Source organism: Hemicordylus capensis, chromosome 15 (assembly GCF_027244095.1).
Source record: "Hemicordylus capensis ecotype Gifberg chromosome 15, rHemCap1.1.pri, whole genome shotgun sequence".
NCBI lineage: Eukaryota > Metazoa > Chordata > Lepidosauria > Squamata > Cordylidae > Hemicordylus > Hemicordylus capensis.
The window spans coordinates 19441094-19463584 of NC_069671.1; the positions used below are offsets into that span (position 1 = coordinate 19441094).

Below are 22491 nucleotides of genomic sequence, written 5' to 3' on the forward strand. Positions count from 1 at the left end.
CTATTTACATTTTTAAAACGATTCTCAAACGATTCTGCCATGCCAAAGTAAACTACCGCTGAATAGTGTGTAATCTGGAAAGTGCCTGGAATGAACATGAACAGCCAGGGCACTTTCCAAATTGCACCCTACAACTGGGGTAAAATGCTTTGGCTTGGCAGGATCGTGTTGAAAACGATCCCCAGAATCTACAACTGAAAAATACAGCTACTTTTTTGCAACGGACATACAACATTATAGCACTAAATCGCAGCGATAAAACCCGAAACAAGGCATCCGAAATGTGAACGGCACCCTGCTGTCAGTGCAGGGACTGCGGTGTCACAACAAAGGAAGTACACTTAGCAGATACAGTGTGAAACTGTTGTAGGGGTTAATCAGGAAAGCGCCCAGGCTTTTTCCTCCTGCATCTAATCCAGGACAAGCATCCTTGGACCGCTTAATTTTTCCTTGCTGTCACAGCCTGGAGTCAGAGGGAACCAGCCCATTTTAGGAGCAAGAAATTACTAAACTGCTTCTGTCAAATTCACAGCCAAAGCTGAGAACTATTAAGGCGTGCTAAAGTGAGAACAAACACCTCGATGAAGAAGCATAAATCCGCCCTGGAAGCCTCCGTGGTAACAACTTCTGCAATTAGGAAGAACATCTCCTGTCAGGAGGGACTCTTGTGGGAACAGCATTCAGAGCGCCAGGACTTCAAAGATCACTCCATTAGATTCCACAAGGGCGGGGCAGGATTTGGCTTTTAAAAATTGCTCCTTGATTAATTTTTGTTTTCCGTCTAAAGTCTTTGTCAGTTACAGGGTCAAATCAGAGAATGCAAATTCCTTCCTGTCGCCATCTGAAATCTCAGCCTCAATGCTACATCACAGTTCTTAGAAAGCGTGAGAAATCTTGGCTTTTTACCCAGGCTTTTATATGATTGTCTCTACTGCTGCTGCTTTGTATTTTATATGGTTATACTGTGCTTGTATTTTAAATCTTTTTAGTCAGATCTCCCTATGCCTGCCCCCATTGGCTAGAAGGAAAACACGGAGCATGCCATGTGAACTGGCACCAAAACAAAACCCGAGAGCAGAGGGGAGGGGCTGCTCCCCTCAATGCCACGAGTGGGATTCGGAGTGGCTTCGCTCAGCATTTACCCCACAGCATGAAGCCATGTGCGAATCGCCCCCTGGGACTTGATTCCCCATTGAACCATAAGTTCACCAACCCTCTGCAATCGTCCTTGCACCAGGTGGAAGAAATAAATCCATTACCGACCAGTTGGGCTTTGGTGATTTGTTCAAGTGGGCACTTTCTGAGGGTCTTCCAGAGTGCTTGTTACAAATATGTTCTCGCCTCGTTGGGCTCCTTCCAAGGCTGCAAGTTTCCAGACAGCACCTGACGACCCTCCCCACCCTGGGCGCTCTGCTTACCAGCTCCATCCGCCGATGGCTGGCTTCCAGCTCCCTCTGGGCCAGCTCGCTCATGTCTGCCTTCATCTCCTCCATCCGCGTCTGGTAGTAGCGCGTGTTCTCCTTTTCCCGCGCTTCGCCTTCCTTCGCCTTCTCCAGCTCCTCCCCCATCTTGATCACGCTGTCCCGAAGACGGAGAACCAGCATCTGTGGAGAGACGCTGCAAACTGAAGGCCCAGGCCAGAAACCCGACCAGGCAAGGCACAAACAGGATGATGGACCATCTTAGGAACATAGGAAGCTGCCTATTGAGTCAGAACCTTGGTCCATCGAGCTGAGTACTGTCTACACTGACTGGCAGCAACTCTCCAGGGTTTCAGACAGGACTCTTTCCCAGCCCCACCTGAAGAGGCTGCCAGAGACTGAACTTGGGACCTTCTGCGTGCCAAGCAGATGCTCTTCCACTGATCTATGGCCCCATCCTCTAAAGATAACACTTTATGGTGCTCCCATCCAAATTCAAATCAAGGCATGCCCTGGTTAGCAAAGAGGGCCATTCATGCTTGCAATGCAAGACCAGCTCTCTGCCCTGAGTCGAAAAGTCTGTGTTCAGAATGAGGCATTCTGGAGCCACTAGCAAGAGGCAGCATTCGACATGTCCAGCATCCAGTACAGCTTCACTTTTCCGTAGCAGAAAATACTCCACAATTGATCTGTCCCTGCAAGGGGGGGAATCAATACCTGGACCCCATCAGCGAGGAGCTCTCTCCGTTGAGCACAGCTGCAAAGCCTCTTCAGCCGCAGCGGGTGCATTTCTGCTCCTCTTTAAGGCAGAGATACTAAAGGGGCTCACCAGACAGCGACAAACGTGCCTGACGGCCCACGACGTGCAGGGGGGGGGATTTGAAATCAACCCCTTATTTGGCAGAGAAACCCAGCGGGGTGAGAAGAGAGTTCAGGGAGGAGAGCTGGAGACCGCCGCTTGAGGTCGAAAACAAGTCAAAGTTTATTTGAAGTCGCAGCAAACTTCATGAGGCTGGGGGTCTTGATGAGGCTCATCAGACTGAGGATGATGGGAGTTGTAGTCCATTTGGGGACCCAAATTTGAGAATACCTGCCTTAGGCAAGCCTCCTTGACTGGAGGAGGAGGGGCTGCCCTGCCTGCTATCATCTGCTGGAGGGCACAGAGCCCCAAACAGAGAACCAACCATGCCCTTGAGGGTTCACTGGCACATCCCGCTCCCCCCACCTTCCCCAGCTCCCAAGGGACCCCATACCTCAAAGCGCTTGATCTGGACACTCTGGAACTCCATCTTATTCTCCAGGTCACAGATCAACGCTTCTTGCCGGCTGACAATGGACCGTTCCACCATCGACTGCTCCAGGTAGACCAACCGGGCCTGGGATGCCTGCAGCTGTTTCCAGACAAGGGAAGAGCTCCTTTGACTTCGGCCATCCTCTTTTAGCCCTGCAGTTGATAGGCTGCCTGCTGGGGCTGAGGGCCTTTGCAGCAGCTCACCGCTGAAAACGGTGGCAAAAATATCCATACCCGGCAAGCATACCAATCCAGCTAGAAAACCACTGCCTTTGGAGAGCCCTTCGTTAACAGCAACACCTCAGGGTGGCAGGGAGATGGCAAGGAGGTGGCAAGGAGAATCCTGCATGGATTGCACGGGAACCAGAGCCCTCCACTGCGCCTCTTCACAAGGCCAGGGATTTGTCTGGAATTCCCAAGAGAGGTAACATGCAGACTGAAGGACGGCTCATGAGTTTCGCTTTTGGAGTTTCCTGCACCAAATGCCCCAATTTCAAGGAAAGCATCCAAGTCAGCGTGCTACCTGTGTCCAATGAAAATGGGCTGGCAGGAGATTCAGGCAGTAGCCTTCCAGAAAAGGCACAATTTGCCTGTGGAACTCTCTGCCACAAGATGTGGGGAGGGCCAGAGGACTTAGATGGCTTTAAAGGGGGGGGGTGTTGACAAGTTCATGGAGGGGAGGTCTATCAACAGCTAGTAATCATGACAATTAAATGTACTCAGTAATCTTCTGGCGGCTAGATACTGAGAAACAAGCAACAGAAGCCATGTGTGGCCTCTGTGTCCTGCTCATCAGCTTCTCAGAGGATCCAGCTGGCAGTTTTTGGAAGCAGAACGTTAGGCTGGATGGACCCTGGGTCAGATCCAGCATGGCTGCCATGACCAAGCTGTCCCCAAGTGACACGTAGTATAGAGTCGAGACTTCTCATGCAGATTGTTCGACACCCAAAACTAGAAGTGTTAAGATTGGCACCCATTAATCTGCAAGTATTTTAGACACTGCAGAGCAGGCGGCGTGGGGACTCACTTTCTCTTGCAGGCTGTGTTTCTCTTTCTTCGCTTCCTCCAGCTGCGTCTGTAGCTCTCGAATCTGGGCAATGTCTGTTGCAGACTGTGAAAATGGAAAACCTTGGAGGAGAGTTCAAAACATGCAAGGAGGGGGCTCTGCTAAAAATCAGGGTGCATATTTTTCATTTTGCTGGGAACCACCTCTAGATTCCACCAGCTGTACACGTGGAAGAACATATAGGGCACAGAGTATTTAAGCAAACTCCTTCTACTTCATGAACCCCACCGCCTAGTAGGATTATGAGGGCAGGTCTGGTTGTGGTTACCACTGGAGCTTTTGGTAGCAATGCAAAATGGGTCTTCTCTAGGGTTGACCCAGGGCTCTGGAATGCACTCCCAAATGAAATCAGAACCTCCCTATCCCTGGCTGTTTTTAAGCGACTTTTGAAAACGCACCTATTTTATCAGGCTTTTCGTTTATAATGTTTTAAAATTGTATTGACAGTTATTTTAATTTGTTTTGTATGATTTTAGGTTTTAATTGTGATGGTTTAATTCGTGAGCCACCCAGAGATATATGAATCCCAGGGGCGTAGCTAGTGGGCAGGGGGCCCGTGTTCGCCCCTCTCCCTGCTGGCCCTTCAGAGTGAGAGAGATGATGAAGAACATAGGGAGGGGTGGAGCTGGGGGCCCCAGGGTTCTTTGAACCCACCTGCTCAATTATAGCTACGCCCCTGATAAATAGGGGCGTATATACATTAAACAAACAAACCAACCCTTCTGGAATGGGCACAAACCAGACAGAGAGGGCACCAAAGCACCCGTTAGAAAAATGATGGTGTCAGCTGCCTTGTTAAGAGTTCCACCGGCTCGTGGCTCACGCATGGGTGTGGGTGTGGGTGCTTTCTCCAGTAGGAAGAGTTCAGACTCCAGCACGGATATTCCTCTTAAAGTGACAACCTCTTGCTTCGGCGGGGCCTGCTCCGTTATTTGTCAGATGGTTAAATCTGCCATTTGATTCCCCGGGGAAGCATGGATTTAGCGTATCCAGAATATCCTAAATGGTTGCAATGTGTAGACTCCAGGCTGTAACGGTTTTTCTGCCATTTTGCATCCCGCCCCCCACCTTGTTTCTGTTCCTGCTTCCTGGTTTCGGGCGGCAATAAATGCCATCTGCATCAGGACGAAGGGGCAGGGGAGATCGTCCCACCTCTGGCTTCCCCAACTGGGAGGGCGAACCCTCCCTGTCCCGCCCAGAACGACAGCTGGGGGGCCCTTGGCGGCTCGCACAGCCCCAGCCCGCCTTCACCTGAGCAATGAGGGCCTTGTGCTTGGCCATCAGCCCGTTCAGGTCCTCCTGGTCCTCATCGATGCGTTTCAGGAGATCCGCTTTCTCGTGCTGCAGCTGGTACAGCTGCTCATCGACCTGCAGGGGGACAAATGCCTCCAGCTTCAGAGGGGAGCCGTCTGCAGAGCCAGCAGGGTGCCCTGGGTAGCGGGTCAGGCCTGCCCGCCGCGGACCGAAGCCGGGCTCTCCCCCTGAGCTATGGCCCTGCCAGTCTAGGGAAGAGAGGGAGCTGCCTTCGGCCGAGTCAGACCCTTGGTCCAGCTTGTTCAGTACTGTCTACTCTGACTGGCAGCGGCAGCAGCACCCCAGGGTTGCAGGCAGAGAAGGGTCTTCCCCAGGCCGACCTGGAGACGTTGCCAGGGACAGAAGCTGGGGACAGCTTCTGCATGCTAAACAGGCAGGGGCTCTATCCCTGAGCCACAGCCCCCCCCCGCAGAAGGAAGGGGCTTAACTGGTAAGGAAAAGGGTACTCTTGCAGAGGCAAGGGAACTCTGCACATACTCAGACACTCCCTCTACTTTGAGATTAGTCTGGCTAATTCCAGTCCATCTCCAGAGCGTCCCATATGCCATTGGGGTCTCCTCCTGCAGAGGAGGCCCCTGCTCTGGAAACCGACTCCCCGCGGCAATTCGGGGGGCCATACCAAGTTCTTGCTCCGGCTGACGGCCTCCAGCTCCGTGTGCAGGTGGTCCAGCTCCATCGCCAGCGCCTTCTGCGACTGCTGGGCCTCGGCGCACCGGGCCAAGCTCTCCTCCGACTGCCGAGAGCAAAGAGAGAAGCAGTCACAGCCGCCCAGCCCCGGACCGGAGGAGCCGGCAGGCAGGCAGCTCCGCTTTCCCCTCTGCCCTGAGGCAACTTTTACTTACATTTCGCTCCCGGAGCGTTTCCACCTATTAAAGTCCCTCACAACTCTGCCTGCTTACAGTTACGGCTCTCCTGGGGCCTGCGGCATCCTCCCCCCCCCGCCACTCTAACTGCTTTCCTTTCAGAAGAGCCACGAAATACGGCCCTCGATAGCAGCAGGAAGACGGGGGATTGGAGGGGGGGGGGAGAAAGATGGCAGTTGCCCTCAGCCAGTCCCCTTCTTGTCTCCGCAGAAATGGGGAACGAAGGAAGCTGCCTCCTACTGAGTCAGACCCGTGGTCCATCGAGCTAACTATTGCCTACTCTGACTGGCAGTAGGGGTGCAGGGTGCGAGTGCTGAATTTTGTCCTGTCCAGTCAGGCTGTATGGAATCCTTCCTTCCTGGTGCTATCCACCAATTCCCCCCACGGCAATTTGTGCCTTACATATGGCACGCTATGAGTCTCACGCGGAGAAAGCATCCCGAAGATGCACGATCGGCGCTTTTATGAAAAGGAATAAGCCGCCTCCTCGGTCTCTGATCAAATCCGCCTCCGACAATCCCAACTAATCCATCTCTGACATTCCCGTACCAGCGAGCAGCCACTCCACGATCCCGTCCGGGGCCCACAAGTCATGTTGAAATACAAGGCAAACATCCACAGCCAGGCTGGGCAGGGGCCGTGTTTCCAAGAGTGGCAAGATGATTGCTACCGCAGTCTTGCCGGGTTGGCAGTAAGCCGGCTTTGATGAAATGCCTTGTAATTTACTATCAGTCCACAGGCAAGTCCCGGGAGAGAATCAGGTAGCCGCCCGGCAAGCTGTATCAAATCCCTTTCCACGCACGAGATGAAAATAGCCCTGACTTTAATGCACAACAAATCGGAGATGATAATTAACGTTTCCTGCCCAACGGGACCGAGGCGGGATTAAATAAAGCGGATGGAAATAGTAGCAGCCAGTTCCACAGCAGGAAAGGCAGAGGGATGCGGCCGCAGGTGAGCTGTGCAGTGACAAAGTGTCCTCTCCACAGCATCCTGAGCTGAAAATAGACACCTCGCGCTCAGAGAAGTTTGCAAGACACAGGGAGGACACGTTTCTGCCCTGAGCTGAGCTCTAAAAGAAACTGTTCCAAAGGTTTTCATAGGAATAGAGGAAGCTGCCTTAGAGTGAGTCAGGCTGTTGGTCCATCTGGCTCAGTCTGCACTGACTGGCAGCATCTCTCCAGCGTTACAGGCTTTGAGTCTCTCTCCCATCCCTACCTGGAGATGCTGCCAGGGAGTGAACCAGGAGGACCTCTTGCATGGAAGCAGATGCTCTTCCACCGAGCTACAGCCCCACCCTCTAAGAGAAAGATCTCACAGCAGACAACACTCACATGTAGTCAGCCACCCATCCACATGTAAACCAGGTCAGATCCTGCTTAGCAAAGGGAACACTTCATGCTCACTACCACAAGACCAGGGCGCTTTCCAGACTAGCTCCTCAACAGCAGCAAAATGCTTCCGTTCAGGCAAATCGCATTTGAAACGTAAACAGCAGGGGGGGCTGCCATCTCGCGGAAATGAACCACCCCAAAAAACAGCAACCTTTTTACGCCAGATACACAACGTCATAGCACTATATCGCAGCAACTAAATTTGAAACAAGGCATCGGAAATGTGAACGGCAGCCTGCTGTCCGCGTAGGGGCGGTGGTGTCACGACGCAGGAAGTGTGGCAGCGCACCTCCGACATCCGCCGTGACCCCGTTGCAGGGTCTAATCTGGAAGGCGCCCAGCTCTCCTCTCAGCATGGCTGCACTCAGATTGCAAAACCCTTTCCAGCACTCACACAAAGCGATTGCATGCTCATGACCCGTAGCAGTCGACCCAGCGTAGGCACAAGAAAATACATCACAAAATACATGTACCCTTTATGGAATTTGCCTCCACGGGTTGTGGCAATGCCGGCCACACTGGGTTAGGTGGCTTCAGGAGGGAGGGAGGGACATGTTCCTAGAGGAGACGCCAGTGCCAAGGTCTCCTAGCCATGACGACTCCGTGGAATCACCATGTACTGAGAAAGTGAACCTCTAAATCCCTGCTGCTGGTGACATACAGTGGGGCAGAGCCTGTGGGGTTTGCTTGTGGGCTTCCTGGAGGCATCGATATGGAAACAGGACACTGGGCTGGATGCACTTTTGGATCTGATCAGGCAGGTCAGTTCTTAGGTCCAGGTGCAGCGTTTGCAAGAGCTAGTAGTCCCTGGCTACCAGGGGCCATCGGTGCTCCTTGTTGAAAGCAAGCCTCTTTTTGTGACCAGTAACCATCCTCAAAGCATCTTCAGCTAACAGCTAAAACAAAACTTCGGAGGAAAGGCCATCTCCTCCTCTGATGCTACCGTAAGTGTTTTGCCACCTGCCGCCCTCAAGCCCATTAAAAGAGGCGATTCTCACCTTGCAAATCCTATTATGGTCTCTCCACCCCATCATACAGACACACTTTTTAAAAGCTCATGGCGACTGATGAGGTTGGAAACAACCCCCATCCTTAAGTCAGGTTGATGAACTCAGCTATATCTGCATCTGAATTTGGCTCGGATTTCCCCCCTTCCCTTTCGACATGGCTGTTCTTTCTCTCTCTCACACACACACATACCTCTCTCCCTGCTTCAGATTTCCATGTCACTTTCTCCCCCTCCCTTTTATTCTCTTCTTGCTTTTGAAAAAAATCTGCATAATGGAATTTTCCCACTTGGGAACAAACAAATTGAAATTCCCATCAAAAAAAAGATGCATAATGTATGAACGGATCAAGTGTGTTAAGTTGGCGACGTTCCGCCATCTGTTAGATACCTGTTTAAAATGGATGCTTCAGACTCACCAAAATGCCACTCTGCAACGGTTGGGGTTTTGATGAACACACAGAGCCCAACTATCTTTTTTCTAATTGTCATCGTACCAAAGTTTGGAGTGCCCCCCCCCACATCTCTCCTCCCTGCTTAAATTCTCCTGGGGACGGCAGCTGGCAGAACTGTTTGTAGAGCTGGAAGGAAAACCAGCCGGGGAAAGCGACCTGAAGGCAGGCCGTCCTTTGTGGACAAGCTTGTGCAATGGAAAGCCAAAGATGTGAAGCTGAATTTTGTCCATTGTGGCTGGGGATGATGGGAGTTGTAGTCCTACCACATCTGGGAACCCAAGGTTGGAATCAGGGTTCTCTCTAATTTTTTCATCTGCATGTGGAATGGGTTTTGTTTTGGTTGGCAGTATCAAGGCAGGGTGTGCGCACGTGCATTCAGAGTGGGGCCTTCCTGATTCAGCCTGAGCGGGATCTAAAAAGAACTGAGCGCTGAGCTGACATAAAAAAATGTGTGAGCACATGCACACCTGCATGGCTTAAAAGGAACAGTTGTTGGAAAGCCGTGTGTAGAGGACATAGGAAGCTTCTATCTGCAGAGTCAGACCTTGGTCCATCTAGCTCAGGATTGCCTACACTGACTGGCAGCAGCTCTCCAAGGCTTCAGGCAAGGGTGTCTCCCAGCCCGACCTGAAGAGTGAACCTGGGACCTTCTGCATGCAAGGCAGATGATCTACCACTGGGCTACAGCCTCATCCTCTAAGGGGAATATCCCATGGGACTCACAAGTAGTCTCCCATCCAAATGCACACCAAGGTGGACCCTGCTAAGGAAAGGGGACAATGCATGCTTGCTTTCACAAGACCAGCTTCCTCTGGCAGAGACTGTGGCTGCAGAATCCGCCCCCCACCCACCCGCGGATTTGGCAGCGGGCTTCCCAGCACACACGACCCTGCAGCAAAAGCCTCTTAACAAATAAATCCTGGCCACAAGCTATTATGCTCCTTGGTGAGCATGTGCTAAGAACTGCCTCATCCAGAAAAACTGTCTTTAATGATACGGCAGCTTCTTTATCGGTTACAGGATAATAAATGCTGTTATTGGCATTTGCGAGGAACTCCTAAGGCTTGCCCGCGATCACTTGCACTTTGTTGCACCCCGCCAGAAACTCACCAGGAGGGGAGAGAGCTGGTCTGGTGGCAGCAGGCAGGACTGGTCCCCTTAGCTAAGCAGGGTCCGCCCTGGTTGCATATGAATGGGAGACTAGAAGTGTGAGCACTGGAAGAGATTCCCCTCTGCAGGGGAATGGAGCCGCTCTGGGAAGAGCAGAAGCTTCCAAGTTCCCTCCCTGGCAGCATCTCCAAGATCGGGCTGAGAGAGATTCCTGCCTGCAACCTCGGAGAAGCCGCTGCCAGTCTGTGAAGACAATACTGAGCTAGATGGACCAAGGGTCTGACTCAGTATATGGCAGCTTCCTATGTTCCTATGTTCACTAGCAAGCATATTCACTAGAAAAGCAAGTAAAGGCCCCACAAAGGCCTCCGTTCAAATCATTCCAAACATTCAAAAGCTAGCCTCACACCTCGAAAGAGAGCTCGGGATGGAACTATGCAATTGAGGAGCCAGATTTGCTCTTGATGGTTTCCATCTTGAGCAAATCAAGTATTTTTAAAAGGGGCAGGCTTGCCAATTAAAAGCAAAGAGAAAGAAACTCAAAACAGCTCAAAGGTCAACAGGGGAAGGGGGCAGCTTTTGCCAACCAGGCGAGTGTCCCTGAATGCACCCATCTAATTCCTCATTAATTTAATAAACATACTCATGCCATCATAGGAACATAAGAAGCTGCCATCTACTGAGTCAGACCATTGGTCCATCTAACTCAAGATTGTCTACCCAGACTGGCAACGGCTTCTCCAGGCAGGAATCTCTCCCAGCCCTATCTGGAGATGCTGCCAGGGAGGGAACTTGGGACCTTCTGCATGCAAGCAGGTAGGCACTCTTCCCATAGAGGCCCCATCCCCTCAAGGGAAAACCTTCCGGTGCTCACATACATAGTCTCCCATTGAAATGTAAACCAGGGTGGATCCCGCTTAGCAAAGGGGACAATTCGCGCTTGCTACCCCAAGAGACGCTCTCCTCTCCAAATGCGATGGGGTGGTTTTTGTGAGTTACCTGAAGTAGCAGTGTGCTCCCAAACAGGGATCTCTAGATGGCCTTTGGCCACTGCAGCTAGGGATCATGGGAGTTGTAGTCAACAGCATCTGGGAATCCCTGTCACAGGGAACACGGCTCACCATTGACCCTTCCTAAGCTGTGCCGATTCTCCTTGAATCGGTCGCTTCTCGAGACGGTTGCCGAAAAGGGTCACATTTACAGCAAGGGCGTTTTCATTCTTGAAGGAAAAGCAACCGGGATTCAGGAAAGGGCCGTTGTCAAATTGTAACAAATGGCCCAATTAAACCCCACCGAGACGGAGAGAAAATGCAAGCCAATGAGCACCATCTGTCTTAAGTGCCAAAGGAGGACCCAGCAGACCAGTGGGGATTAATTTTTAAGTGTGGCATTAACACCCGGAAAGATGAAGAAGAGAATTCTCTCCGGGCCAGCCGGGAAACGGAACTCACCGCTTACAGGAAGGGAAGTCCCCGGAGGCCGGCAAAGAGCTCTCTCTCTCTCGTTCTCTCTCTCTCTCTCTCCATAGCGATGCTGACACTGGTCCTCTTGGGCCACTGTGGCTGGTGGGGTTATCTATTCCACTTATGCCTCATCTTGTTCCCCTTTCCAGGGACTCACAGTGATATTCATGGAGCTCCTACGTGGTCTCCCATCTCAGCATTGACCCAGTCCAGACGAGCTTAGTTTCAGCAAGATTGCATCGGTACAGAGGAAGCTGCCTCCAACTGAGTTGGACCACTGGGCCACCGAGCTCAGTATTGCCAGTTCTGACTGGTAGCAGCGGCACTCCAAGGTTTCAGGTAGGAGACTCCCCTGGCAGCCCCACCTGAAGATGCTGACAGGGAGGGAACCTGGGACCAAGGTTGCCCCGTGAACTTTGCAAAGTTCACGGGGCAACCTTGAAGCTGGAAGAACAAACACTAGAGATGTGCACAAAACAATTTTTTTTAGTTTGTTTTGAATTTGAATTGAATTCTGATAATTCGTTTCAAATTCAAGTCAAATTTGAATCTGCTCCAAAAATGCAATTCAAATTCAAATTGATTTGAGCCTGTTTTGGCACCTTTTAAAAGCGGGGGTGAATGGTTTTTAAAAGGGGCCAAACAGCTCTCAAATCGAATTTGAATCGAATTTTTAAAATCTGATTTGAAATCGAATCAAATTGCACCATTAAGGGGTGATTCGATTCAAATTTGAATACTGCCTTTGAAAATTCGAATCACTCGAATCACCCAGGTTCAAGCACATTCCTAACACACACCCTGTCGTGCAATGAAGCTTGCGCCTTTTTCTTCTGGATTAGAGTCCTGTGTGACTTTGAGATAAATTATGCTTAGCAGCCAAGCTAGGCAAAGTACCAGTTAACTTTGCCAATTAACCCCCAAGGCCCGTCATGGCCCAAGGGGCAACCCTTGGTTATTTATGTCTCTGAGCAACAGCAGCAGACGGCCAAAGCCTGCCAGATGCACAGGGTGCAGTTTTGGTCATGCACAACAGGCAAAGACAATGGCGAAGGGAAGGAGGGAAGGATATCTGCCCATCTGCAAATAGTCTGGGTGCAGCCGAACACAAGAAGCTGCCTTCTACTGAGTCAGACCCCTGGTCCATCATGTTGCTCAGTATCATCAGCACTGGCTGGCAGCAGCCCTCCTGGGTTCCAGGCAGGAGTCTCTCCCAGCCCTACCAGGAGATGCTGCCAGAGTGTGAACCTGGGACCTTCTGCATGCAAGCAGAGGCTCTTCCACTGAGTTACGGCCCATCCTACGCAGGCTCACATGGAGCCTCCCATCCGAATGCAAACCAGGGCAGACCCTGCCTAGCCAAGGGGACCAATTCATGCCCGCGGCCACAAGACCGCCTCTCTCCCCTGGCTCCTTCCTGAAGGGCAGTGGCCACCAAGCCACACGAGGCCCCTGCCAGCCACTTCCTCATCTCACCCCCTCCCTCCCGCCAGGTGGAAACAGCTGCAGCTCCCAGATGTTATTTACGCCGAATTATCCTCCCAATTATAGATGTGTGCTCGCTGTAATTGCTCGCGTCTCCAGAACGGCGTGTGTGGATGGAAATAAGCGGGGCGGGTTATTGATTTAAGGGCGCTGGGAGGCTGGTGACACTAAATGGGCACCCCCCTTCTCCTCGGTCTCTCTCCGTCAGCGAGCAGCTGCTTTGCCACACTTGCTGGGAGCTCTCGCCCGGCTCCTGCCCACTCCTGATCTAAGGCGCTGCTGCACCTGGAACGCCGGCTTCGATTGGCGCTACAAATCAGCGCCTCCAACGCCAGGATCAGGCAGGGCCGTGAAGCACCTTTAGACGGCAATTCTCCATTGTTTTAACACCCCTGACTGCCCCACCGGTGACTTACCGGCAGCAGCAGCAGCAGGCACGGCCTTCCCGCCTGGGCTCCTGCGAGAGGGATTTCTCCTCCCACCCCTCACAGCCACTGCGTTGGTTGCCCATATTCTAAGACCGGTCCTTTCCCCTCCGTTGTCCAAATGCTGGTGAACATTCCGTAACGTCTCTGCCGTTTGGCCAGATCTCCCCAGGAGAAGGACGGGGAGGAAGGGAGTTGCCTTCGACCGAGTCAGACCCTTGGTCCATCTAGTTCAAGATGGTCTACACCAGGCCTGCTCAACTTAGGGCCCCCCAGCTGTTTTTGGACTACAACTCCCATAATTCTCAGCCACAGCAGCCAATAGCCAGGGATTATGGGAATTGTAGGCCAACATCTGCAGGAGGGCCGAAGTTGAGCAGGCCTGGTCCTCGCTGACTGGCAGCAGATCTCCAAGGTGTTAGGCAGGAGTCTTTCTCAGCCATACCTGGAGACGCTGCCAGGGAGGGAACCTGGGACCTTAGGAACATAGGGAGCTGCCATATACTGAGCCAGACCCTTGGTCCATCTAGCTTAGTGTTGTCTACGCAGACTGGCAGCAGCTTCTCCAAGGTTGCAGGCAGGAGTCTCTCTCAGCCCTCTCTTGGAGATGCTGCCAGGGAGGGAACATGCAACCTCCTGATGCTCTTCTCCATCCCCTCAGGGGGATATCTTACAGCGCTCACACATGTAGACTCCCACCCCCATGCAAACCAGGGTGGACCCTGCTTAGCAAAGGGGGCAACTCACGCATGCTGCCAGAAGACCAGCTCTCCTTCTAGCTTGGAGCAGCTGATTTCTAGCTCCAAGCAGGGAACCTTTTACAAGATTAGTGAGAGGAAGCATTTGAGTATTTGTCATCTCTTCCCTTCGCTTAAACGTAAAGGTAAAGTGTGCCGTCAAGTCAGTTTTCGACTCCTGGTGCCCACAGAGCCCTGTGGTTGTCTTTGGTAGAATCCAGGAGGGGTGCACCATGGCCTCCTCCCACGCAGGATGAGACGATGCCTTTCTGCATCTCCCTATATCGCTGCTGCCCGATATAGAACCAGCGGGGATTCGAACCGGCAACCTTCTGTTCGTTAGTCAAGCATTTCCCCGCTGCGCCACTTAAGGTTACAGCCCCAGAATCTCCTCCAAAAGTTTAGAGGTGGTGAGGAGTTTATGGGCCTTTCCCTGCCACTTCTCCAACCTTCCCATCTGGATTTGTACGGAGATCTGTCGTGCTTGCCCTGAACGAGACAGCCCTGTGTGCAAAGCAAAGCCAAGCGGCCTCTGTGCGGTCCAGACAGGTCCGCTTTGCAACCCAGATGCTCTCAGAAACCCTCCCCCCCCCAAACAGATGCAGAAAGCTGCACCTGGTAATTGCAAGAGGGTAGAAAAGCAGAAGGAAACACACCACCGAGGAGGGACTAATTAGCAAAGGCCATGGAAATAAAGCCAGCAAACAATCTATTTAACTAATTGCCTTCATTAACACCTCTAAACGCTTCCGGAGAAGGATTCCTGTCTGCACCCAAGGCAGGAGCAGGCTGGTGGGTTGAGAGCTTCATTCCTGCCCCACACACCAGGCTGCAGGCACCTTCCCTGGAGTGGGCTCTAGGTCCCCGTCCCCCCATTTTCTCAGCTCTGGCTCCAGTCGGGCCTGGAGGGCAGATCACAGGAAGCTGACATCTACTGCAGTGGCCCATAGCCAGGGATTATTTATGGGAGTTGTAGGTCAAGCGCTGCAGCCCAGGGTTGGCTGGGAGGGCAGAGGTTCAAATCCTTGGTCCCATGGCACTTTCTCAGCCTGGCCTGCCTCGCAGGGTCGTTGTGAGATTAAACGGGGGGCGGGGCGGAAATCCTCCTCAGCCCACCAGCATCACCACCCACCTGGCTGCGAAGCTTCTCCAGCTCCTCTCGGCCCCCCGGCGGGGCAGACTCTCCCCCCGCGGTCTCCAGCAGCAGCTGCATGTCGGCCAGCAGGGCGTGGGACCTCTTCAGGTCGCGCCGGAGCCGTTTCTCCACGTCAAAGTCCCGGTGGCCAATCTGGAGAAGGAAGGGGAGGTCAGCTGGCCCTTGGTGCAAAAGGCCCCTGGCAAGAGCAGCCCCCGGCGGCTCGGCTTCCACGCCAGCCCCTTCAGCGGCTCCTGCCTGGTGCTTCTCAGCCCTGGAACCGATGCCGGGCCCTCTTTCGCAGCTGTCCTCTCGCATCGGGACAGGGGTGGCCGGGTGGGACCACTTCTGCTCCAAGGGCCCAGCCAGAGGCGTATCTAGGGAAAATAACGCCTAGGGCAAGCACTGAAATTGCGCCCCCTGTCCAAACATCTGACACCCATCTTTCAGATAACTTTACCATAATATCAGCTCAAATATACAAGTCAAGCTCGTTAATCTTTTAATATTTCAAAAACTATTTAGCAGTGGCTGTAGCCAGACCAAAAAATGCTGGAAGACTACAAATTTCAGTCTGCTGGGGCTCATGAAATACCCAAATACTACGTGGAGGTGTACTTGGAAAACTAAACAGAAGTGCCTGTCTAATTCTCTACTGTGCATTGTAGTATCACTATTACATAAGTTTTAAAAATAAATGGAGAATTTGACTTTTCTCAGATACTAGGGCCTTGCAGAGGCCATTTGAGCATCTGTAGTGGCCATTTTGTTTTCAGTGGGCATTCTTTTTAGAAAATTTTCATTTTAAAAAATGGTGCGCCCCTTCAAGTGGCGCCTGGGGCACGTGCCCCGCCTGCCCCACCCTAGATACGCCCCTGGGCCCAGCAGAAACCCAACCATCCATCAGCAAGGCACAAGGAACCACGGGGCTATCTAGCTGGGGGAAGTAGGGAAACACGAACAGAGGAGGGCTGCCTCCGACTGAGTCAGAACCTTGGTCCAACTGGCTTAGTACGGTCTGCACTAACTGGCAGCAGCACTTCAGCACTCCAGGCAGGGGTTTCTCTCGGCCCGACCCAGAGATGCTGCCAGGGATTGAACCTGGGGCCTTCTGCAGGCAAAGCAGGCGCTCTGCCATGGAGCTACACCCCCCCCCCAAACTCCTGCTGGGCTTCCTTCCCCAAGCCACACACACATGTGGCACACATTTTATTTTGAATGAGACCCCCTGGGCAGTGGGCAGGCAAGTGTAAGGACTCAGCTGCAAGCGGCTCCAGCCACCGTCGGAAACGGTGCAGTCCAGACACAGACGGATACTCGGCTTTTCATGAGCACCAGGGTGGAGTTGCCTCCTCACCTGTTCACAAAGGGTTGCGATGAGGCCTTCCAAGTCCCGCTTCTCGCGGAGGATGGTCTGCTTCTCCTCGCTCTCCTGCTCACACTGCATCTCCAGCTGACGGAGCTGCAAAGACAGACCGGGCTCAGCCGGCAGAAGGCAGCCTCCCAGGGGAGCCGGCAGCCTGAAGCCGCGAGCTCTGCCCCATCAGCCCGTCGCGGGCACGGCTCTGCTGGCCGCCGCTGGGACCCCGAGAAGTGCACGGGTGGGTATCTGTGGCTTCTATGTCCTGTTTCAGGCTGCGCAGGGCACTTCGAGGGCATTGCTGGGAAGCAGGGGAGGAACTGGTTGAATCCACACAAGCATCGAGATGGAGGCCCTTGACAGGCAGCCTCTGCCAAACTGGCTTTCAAGGGCCTCCATCTTCCTGTAGATGGAGATCCAGTGGCAGTGAGTTCCACAAGTCAGCTGCATACGCCTCCTCAATCCAGAGGAAGCAGGTGCCACGCATTAGCTAGGTGTCGCTTTGAAATGAATGGGGCAGCCTTTGGGGGTGGGAGGGGAGTGCAGCAGAACCACCAGAGCTAGAGAAATGGCCAGCTCAGGGCAATTGACACACACAGAGATGATCCTCACCCTTTTCTGGCATGACTGCCGGACGTCTTCCAGCTCTTCCTCTTTGTCTTCCAGCTCCTTCTGGTGAAGCTGCTTCGTCCTCTCTATCTCCAGCTCGAGTCTCAGGTGAAGCTGAGGGAGGCCCAGGACAACCATTGTCACCCTCAGGGGCCCCTCCGAGTGTTCAGCGAGGGCCCCTCACATCAAGGCAGTTCACACGGTCCTCATGTGGGTAGGAGAAGCCCCCCACCCCGTGATCCCTCTCACAAGGATTCCCAGATGCCGCTGACTACAACTCCCAGCATCCTCAGCTGCAACAGCCTTTGCTTGGGGGTTATGGGAGTTGTAGTCAACCACATCTGGGAATCCCTGTGAGAGGGAACACTGCCCCCACCCTAATTCAGGAGCTGGAAATGCTGCCCTCAGTTCTGAATCATGTGCTGGATAAAAACAAGGTCAGAGGAAGGAACTGGGGAGGACCATTCCGCCACCCACCTCGTTCAGAAGCTGAGGGTGCAATTTAGGGGGGGGCGGTGCTGGTGAAATCCTCCCACCCAGCAAGGACTTCAATCTTGTTCTTATCTAACACACAATCAAACAACAAGAGTGCACCCAGCCCCTGAAACAGGAGAGGGGGCTTCTCCCACCCTAATGACAATCATAGTTTAAGTTTAAGTTTAAGTTTAAGTTTAAGTTTAAGTTTATTACATTTACAAACCACCCCAAACCTCATACCTGAATCTCAAGGCAGTGTACACAACTTAACACAATACAACTCAATAAAAGCAACTTAAGCAATTTTAAAACCATATTTAAAAACAAAAACAAAACAGTGTTAACAAAAGCATTTTTAAATAGTTAAAAAAGAAGAAGTAACAAATGAATGGCCCTATCATCTTCTTGTAATCCTTGCAGTAAATCCTGGCAGGCAGGCTCAGGGGATTGTCCCCATGCTACAGATGGGAGTCTGGAAGACTGAGGTTTGCCGGTGAGCTGAAGCAGAGGCGAGATGTGGGCTGCTCCCTCTCTTCGCCCCACTAGACCACGGCACACACCACAAGCTCCCCCCGCCCTGCTATAAAGCACACGCTCTGGGACCCACCGAAGGGGGAGGCGCCATCTCAACGCAGGCGGGAATCCGGCCCGGCCGGAGGCGGCTTACCTGCTCCAAGTGCTCGATGCTGTTGGCTTGCTGGCTGAGCTCTTTCTGCTGCTCAGAGGCGCTTGACTCCAGGTCCCAGAGCTTCTTCCGGAGGGCGGCCACAGCATTGGGATCCAGGCTGCCAGAATTGCTGAGCTCCTCCATGCGAGCGCTCAGCACCGCAATCCGCCGGTTGAGACTGGCGTTCTCCAGTTCTTTTTCCTGGGGGCGGGGAGGGGTGTCAATGGAAACACTGAGATCAGGAAGTGGAGATTCCAAAAAAGCTGATTGGAGAGCCCTGGGTTGAAAACCAGATTGGGGGGTTCCAAAGTGGAAAGCCAAACTCTGAGAACCGGACAAGAGTTGTGCCACTATTAGCGCCACTTCCACGGGTATCACCTGTACAGATCCCTTGGCGCATTCATTCCACACAGATGCTGCCGGGGTGGGGGAACTGACTCCACCAATCAATCAATTGATCGATCGACTGACTCCACCACATGACCCTATGGCTGGCAGGTGTGTGTGTGTGTGTGTGTGTGTCTCCAAGCCCAGTGCTTTCCCAATGGCTGTTGCGGGTGTCTACTTTATAGGCTGATTCACATGACCTCTGCTCTGAGGTCACCTAGAGGAAACCACCTAGACTATTACTACTACTAATACTTATATACCACTTGTCAACAAATGTTTCCAAAGTGATTTACATAGAGAAAGAGAGAGAGAGAGAGAGAAAGAAAGGAAGGAAGGAAGGAAGGAAGGAAGGAAGGAAGGAAGGAAGGAGGGAGGGAGGGAGGGAGGGAGGGAGGAAGGGAAGGGAAGGGAAGGGAAGGGAAGGGAAGGGAAGGGAAGGGAAGGGAGGAGGGAGGGAGGGATGAAAGAAAGAAAGAAAGAAAGAAAGAAAGAAAGAAAGAAAGAAAGAAAGAAAGAAAGAAAGAAAGAAAGAAAGAAAGAAAGAAAAACCCCTGTCCCCATAGGGGTCACAATCTTAAAAAAACACACACACACATATAAGAGAGACACCAGCAACAGCCACTGGAGGGATGTTGTGCTGGGGACGGATAGGGCCAGTTGCTCCCCCCTGCTAAATACAAGAGCATCACCATTTTTCAAAGGTGCCTCTTTGCCCAGTTAAGCAGAAGTGCCTCCTTCTCCGGGGCCCTTACCTCTAAGCTCCGCTGCAGCTTCCCCACCTCAAAGTTCAGGCTGGTGTTCTCTTGCATAACTTTCTCGCGGAGGCTCTTCTCGAAGGCCGACTCCCCCAAGGCCTGGGCCAGCTGCATGTCAAACCTGCCGGGAGTGAGACATGCCGTTGGCCCTCCGTCCCCCGTGCCCGGCTCTCCGCTACGGGACAAAGCTGTAGGCTGAGAGCACTCCGGGCCACGCCGGGGCAGCGGACGGCCACCCCCTTGGCCTGAAAGGCGTGGTGTCCGGGGTGGTCCCTGGGTTCAGGGGCTGCAGAGAGAACCGCAGGACCCAGAAGTGCAGCAGGAAGAGAGTCCGGGCCGAGGCAGAAGGCCCAGCTCCAGATATTGAAATGAGGCCGAGCCAATCCCTGGGCTCCATCCTGCCCGCTGAGCCACTGCCAATATTGCACAGCCCTGTTTCCGGGAGAAGGCTTGCACGGTGGTCTGAGTGCTGCAATGCCCCTGAATAGTTCACCAGGCCATCGGACTCCCAGCCGAAAGCCCAGCATCTCTGGCCGGGGGGGGGGGGGAGGAAGAGGAGGAGGTCTCCCAGAGCAGGAGAGCTGGTCTTTGGCATGAATTGGCAAGCATGAATTGGCCTCTTTGCAAGCATGAATGATCCTCTTTGTAGTCTCCGATCTGAATGGGAGACGACATGTGAACACTGTAAGTTATATGGGGATACGGCCGCTCTGGGAAGAGCACCTGCTTGCATGCATGCAGAAGGTCCCAAGTCCCCTCCCTGGCAGCAACTCCAGATAGGGCTGGGAGAGACTCCTGCCTGCAACCTGGGAGAAGACGCTGCCAGTCTGTGCAGGCAATCCCGAGCCAGATGGACCAAGGGTCTGACTCAGTAGATGGCAGCTTCCTCTGTTCCTTCCAATGAGGGGAAGACCCCTGAAGATAGGCCCTGCTTTGTCTGGTTGGAGGAACCCTGGCATTCTTGGCTTGGGGTCCCGCTCTGGAGAAACTGCAGTTCTGTCTCTGAGAAAGAGAGGGCGGCTGCAGGGACCGCCCCACTCCTGCCCCCTGGATCTGACCCCTCACAAAGCCAAGACAGGCTTGGCCGCTGAGCCATGGGCACCGTCTCTCCTCCTCCTCCTCCTCCATGACGCTGCAGAGACGCCACCCAAATCGGGATCTCAGCTCAGTGGGAGGGCACCTGTGTTGCAGGCAGGAGGACCCACTTTGAGGCCTGGGCACCTGCAGCGAGAAGGACCCCCGGCGTGGGGAAGGGGCCAGAGCCGTGGTGGGCTAGACAGACCAACGCTCTCACGTGGTCCATGGCCGCTTCCCACTCTCTCTCTCGCTCTCTCTTTTTACAAGGGGATGCTAAAAAGCAACCTTCAAATCGGCCACGTCCCAGAATGTCCGCACAAGCTGAACACCCTCCAATAGCGGGGATGAGATTGGAATCATTTGATTAGATTAGCAATTCATGAGCTCCCCATTCATAATTCATGGCCTTGCCGTTTGAATTCCGCGCAGAACATCCACCGCCTCGAATGGACGGACAAGGAGTTTCTGCGTCTTTAATGAAACGCGTGTGACATGGAGGCCCGAACGGGGGAGGACGCGGTCAGGGCTGCACCGAGAGGTGAGAAGGAGGGCTGGGTTTGGAGAGGGATGTTTGCGCAGGGTCAGGACCGGGAAGGCTCAGGACAGGCCAGCACCGATCCGAAGCTTTTCTGTTCATTTATTTTGGCAGGGAGGACAGCTGGTCTTGTGGCAGCAAGCATGAATTGCCCCCTGTGCTAAGCAGGGTCTGTCCTGGTTTGCATTTGAATGGGAGACTCCATGTGTGAGCACTGGAAGAGATTCCCCTCGGGGGATGGAGCCACATCTCAGTAGAAGAGCACCTGCCTGCTTGGCCTGCAGAAGGTCCCCAGTTCCCTCCCTGGCAGCATCTCCAAGGCAGAGCCGAGAGAGACTCCTGCCTGCACCCTTGGAGAAGTCGCTGCCAGTCTGTGCAGACAATACTGAGCTAGATGGACCAAGGGCCTGACTCAGGATATGGCAGCTGCCTCTGTTCCTAGGCAAGTTCCTAGTATACGGGGGCTTAGAAAACAAGACGTCTGGGAAGTCAAATGCCCAGGATTCCGTGCAGGCCTTTGGCGAGACCCAGCTTCTCTTCACTGCCCCACGCCTGGTGCCCCACGGTGCTCCCCCAGACCCTTACTTCTTCTGCTTCTTCTCCAAGTCATGGTTGCGGCCCTGCTGGCTTTCCATCAGCACGCGGGTGTCCTCCAGATCACACAGCAACTGCTTGCACTTCCGTTTCAGCGGCTGCGCCGTCCGCCTGGCACCCTCGTAGGCTTTCTGCGCCTCGCTGAGCTGCAAAGGGGAGACCCGAGGTGAGGAGCGAGAGCGAGAGGGACCCGGGGAGGAGTGTCCCTGAGGGGTGCCTGGGAGCACATCCAACCAAGTAGATGCACGCTTCTTAAATGGCCTCCTCCTAGCCCTATAAACCCAGCATTTGGTTTCCAGGAGTAGCCAGCCGAATTCCTCCAGGGAGCCCTTCCGTAGGGCATGGAGGCCGCAGACCTTCACTATTGCCTGGTCCCTAGTATTCAGAGATAGACTGCCTCTGAAGTTGGAGGATCTAATCCGTGTCCATAGCTACTAGCAGCTGATAGACTGGGCCTCCATGGATTTGTCTAAACGCTTCTTAATAAAGGAGCCTGGGAGGGGAGGCGGTGTGGTCTTGTGGGTGGCAGGCATGGATTGTCCCCTTTGCTAAGCAGGGTCCATCTTGGTTGGCATTTGGATGGGAAACTACAAGTGTGAGCACTATAAGGTATTCCCTTCAGGGGACAGGGCTGAAGCTCAGCGGCAGAGCATCTAGGTGCCTGCATGCAGAAGGTCATCGGGACCTAGGAAGCTGCCATCTACTGAGTCAGATCCTTAGTCTATCTCGCTCAGTATTGTCTTCACAGACTGGCAGCGGCTTCTCCAAGGCTGCAGGCAGGAGTCTCTCAGCTCCCAGAGCGGGTCCATCCCCTGAGGCCGGGAATCTCTTCCAGTGCTCACACTTCTAATCTCCCATTCAT

The 22491-nt window shown here is 53.4% G+C and overlaps 1 protein-coding gene across 2 annotated transcripts in view; it reads right to left on the minus strand.

Moving 5' to 3' along the window:
- The window catches only part of MYO18B (myosin XVIIIB), a 108581-nt gene that overhangs the window by 26746 nt on the left and 59344 nt on the right, over nt 1-22491 (minus strand). For both annotated transcript variants that reach the window (XM_053280153.1, XM_053280154.1), the window contains 11 exons: nt 21621-21775; nt 19421-19544; nt 18279-18479; nt 17138-17248; nt 16523-16627; nt 15163-15318; nt 5712-5825; nt 5030-5146; nt 3740-3823; nt 2675-2812; nt 1419-1604 (listed from right to left, as the gene is read on the minus strand). In XM_053280153.1, the coding sequence (XP_053136128.1) occupies nt 1419-1604; nt 2675-2812; nt 3740-3823; nt 5030-5146; nt 5712-5825; nt 15163-15318; nt 16523-16627; nt 17138-17248; nt 18279-18479; nt 19421-19544; nt 21621-21775 (1491 nt within the window). The remainder of the gene's footprint in view (nt 1-1418; nt 1605-2674; nt 2813-3739; nt 3824-5029; nt 5147-5711; nt 5826-15162; nt 15319-16522; nt 16628-17137; nt 17249-18278; nt 18480-19420; nt 19545-21620; nt 21776-22491) is intronic.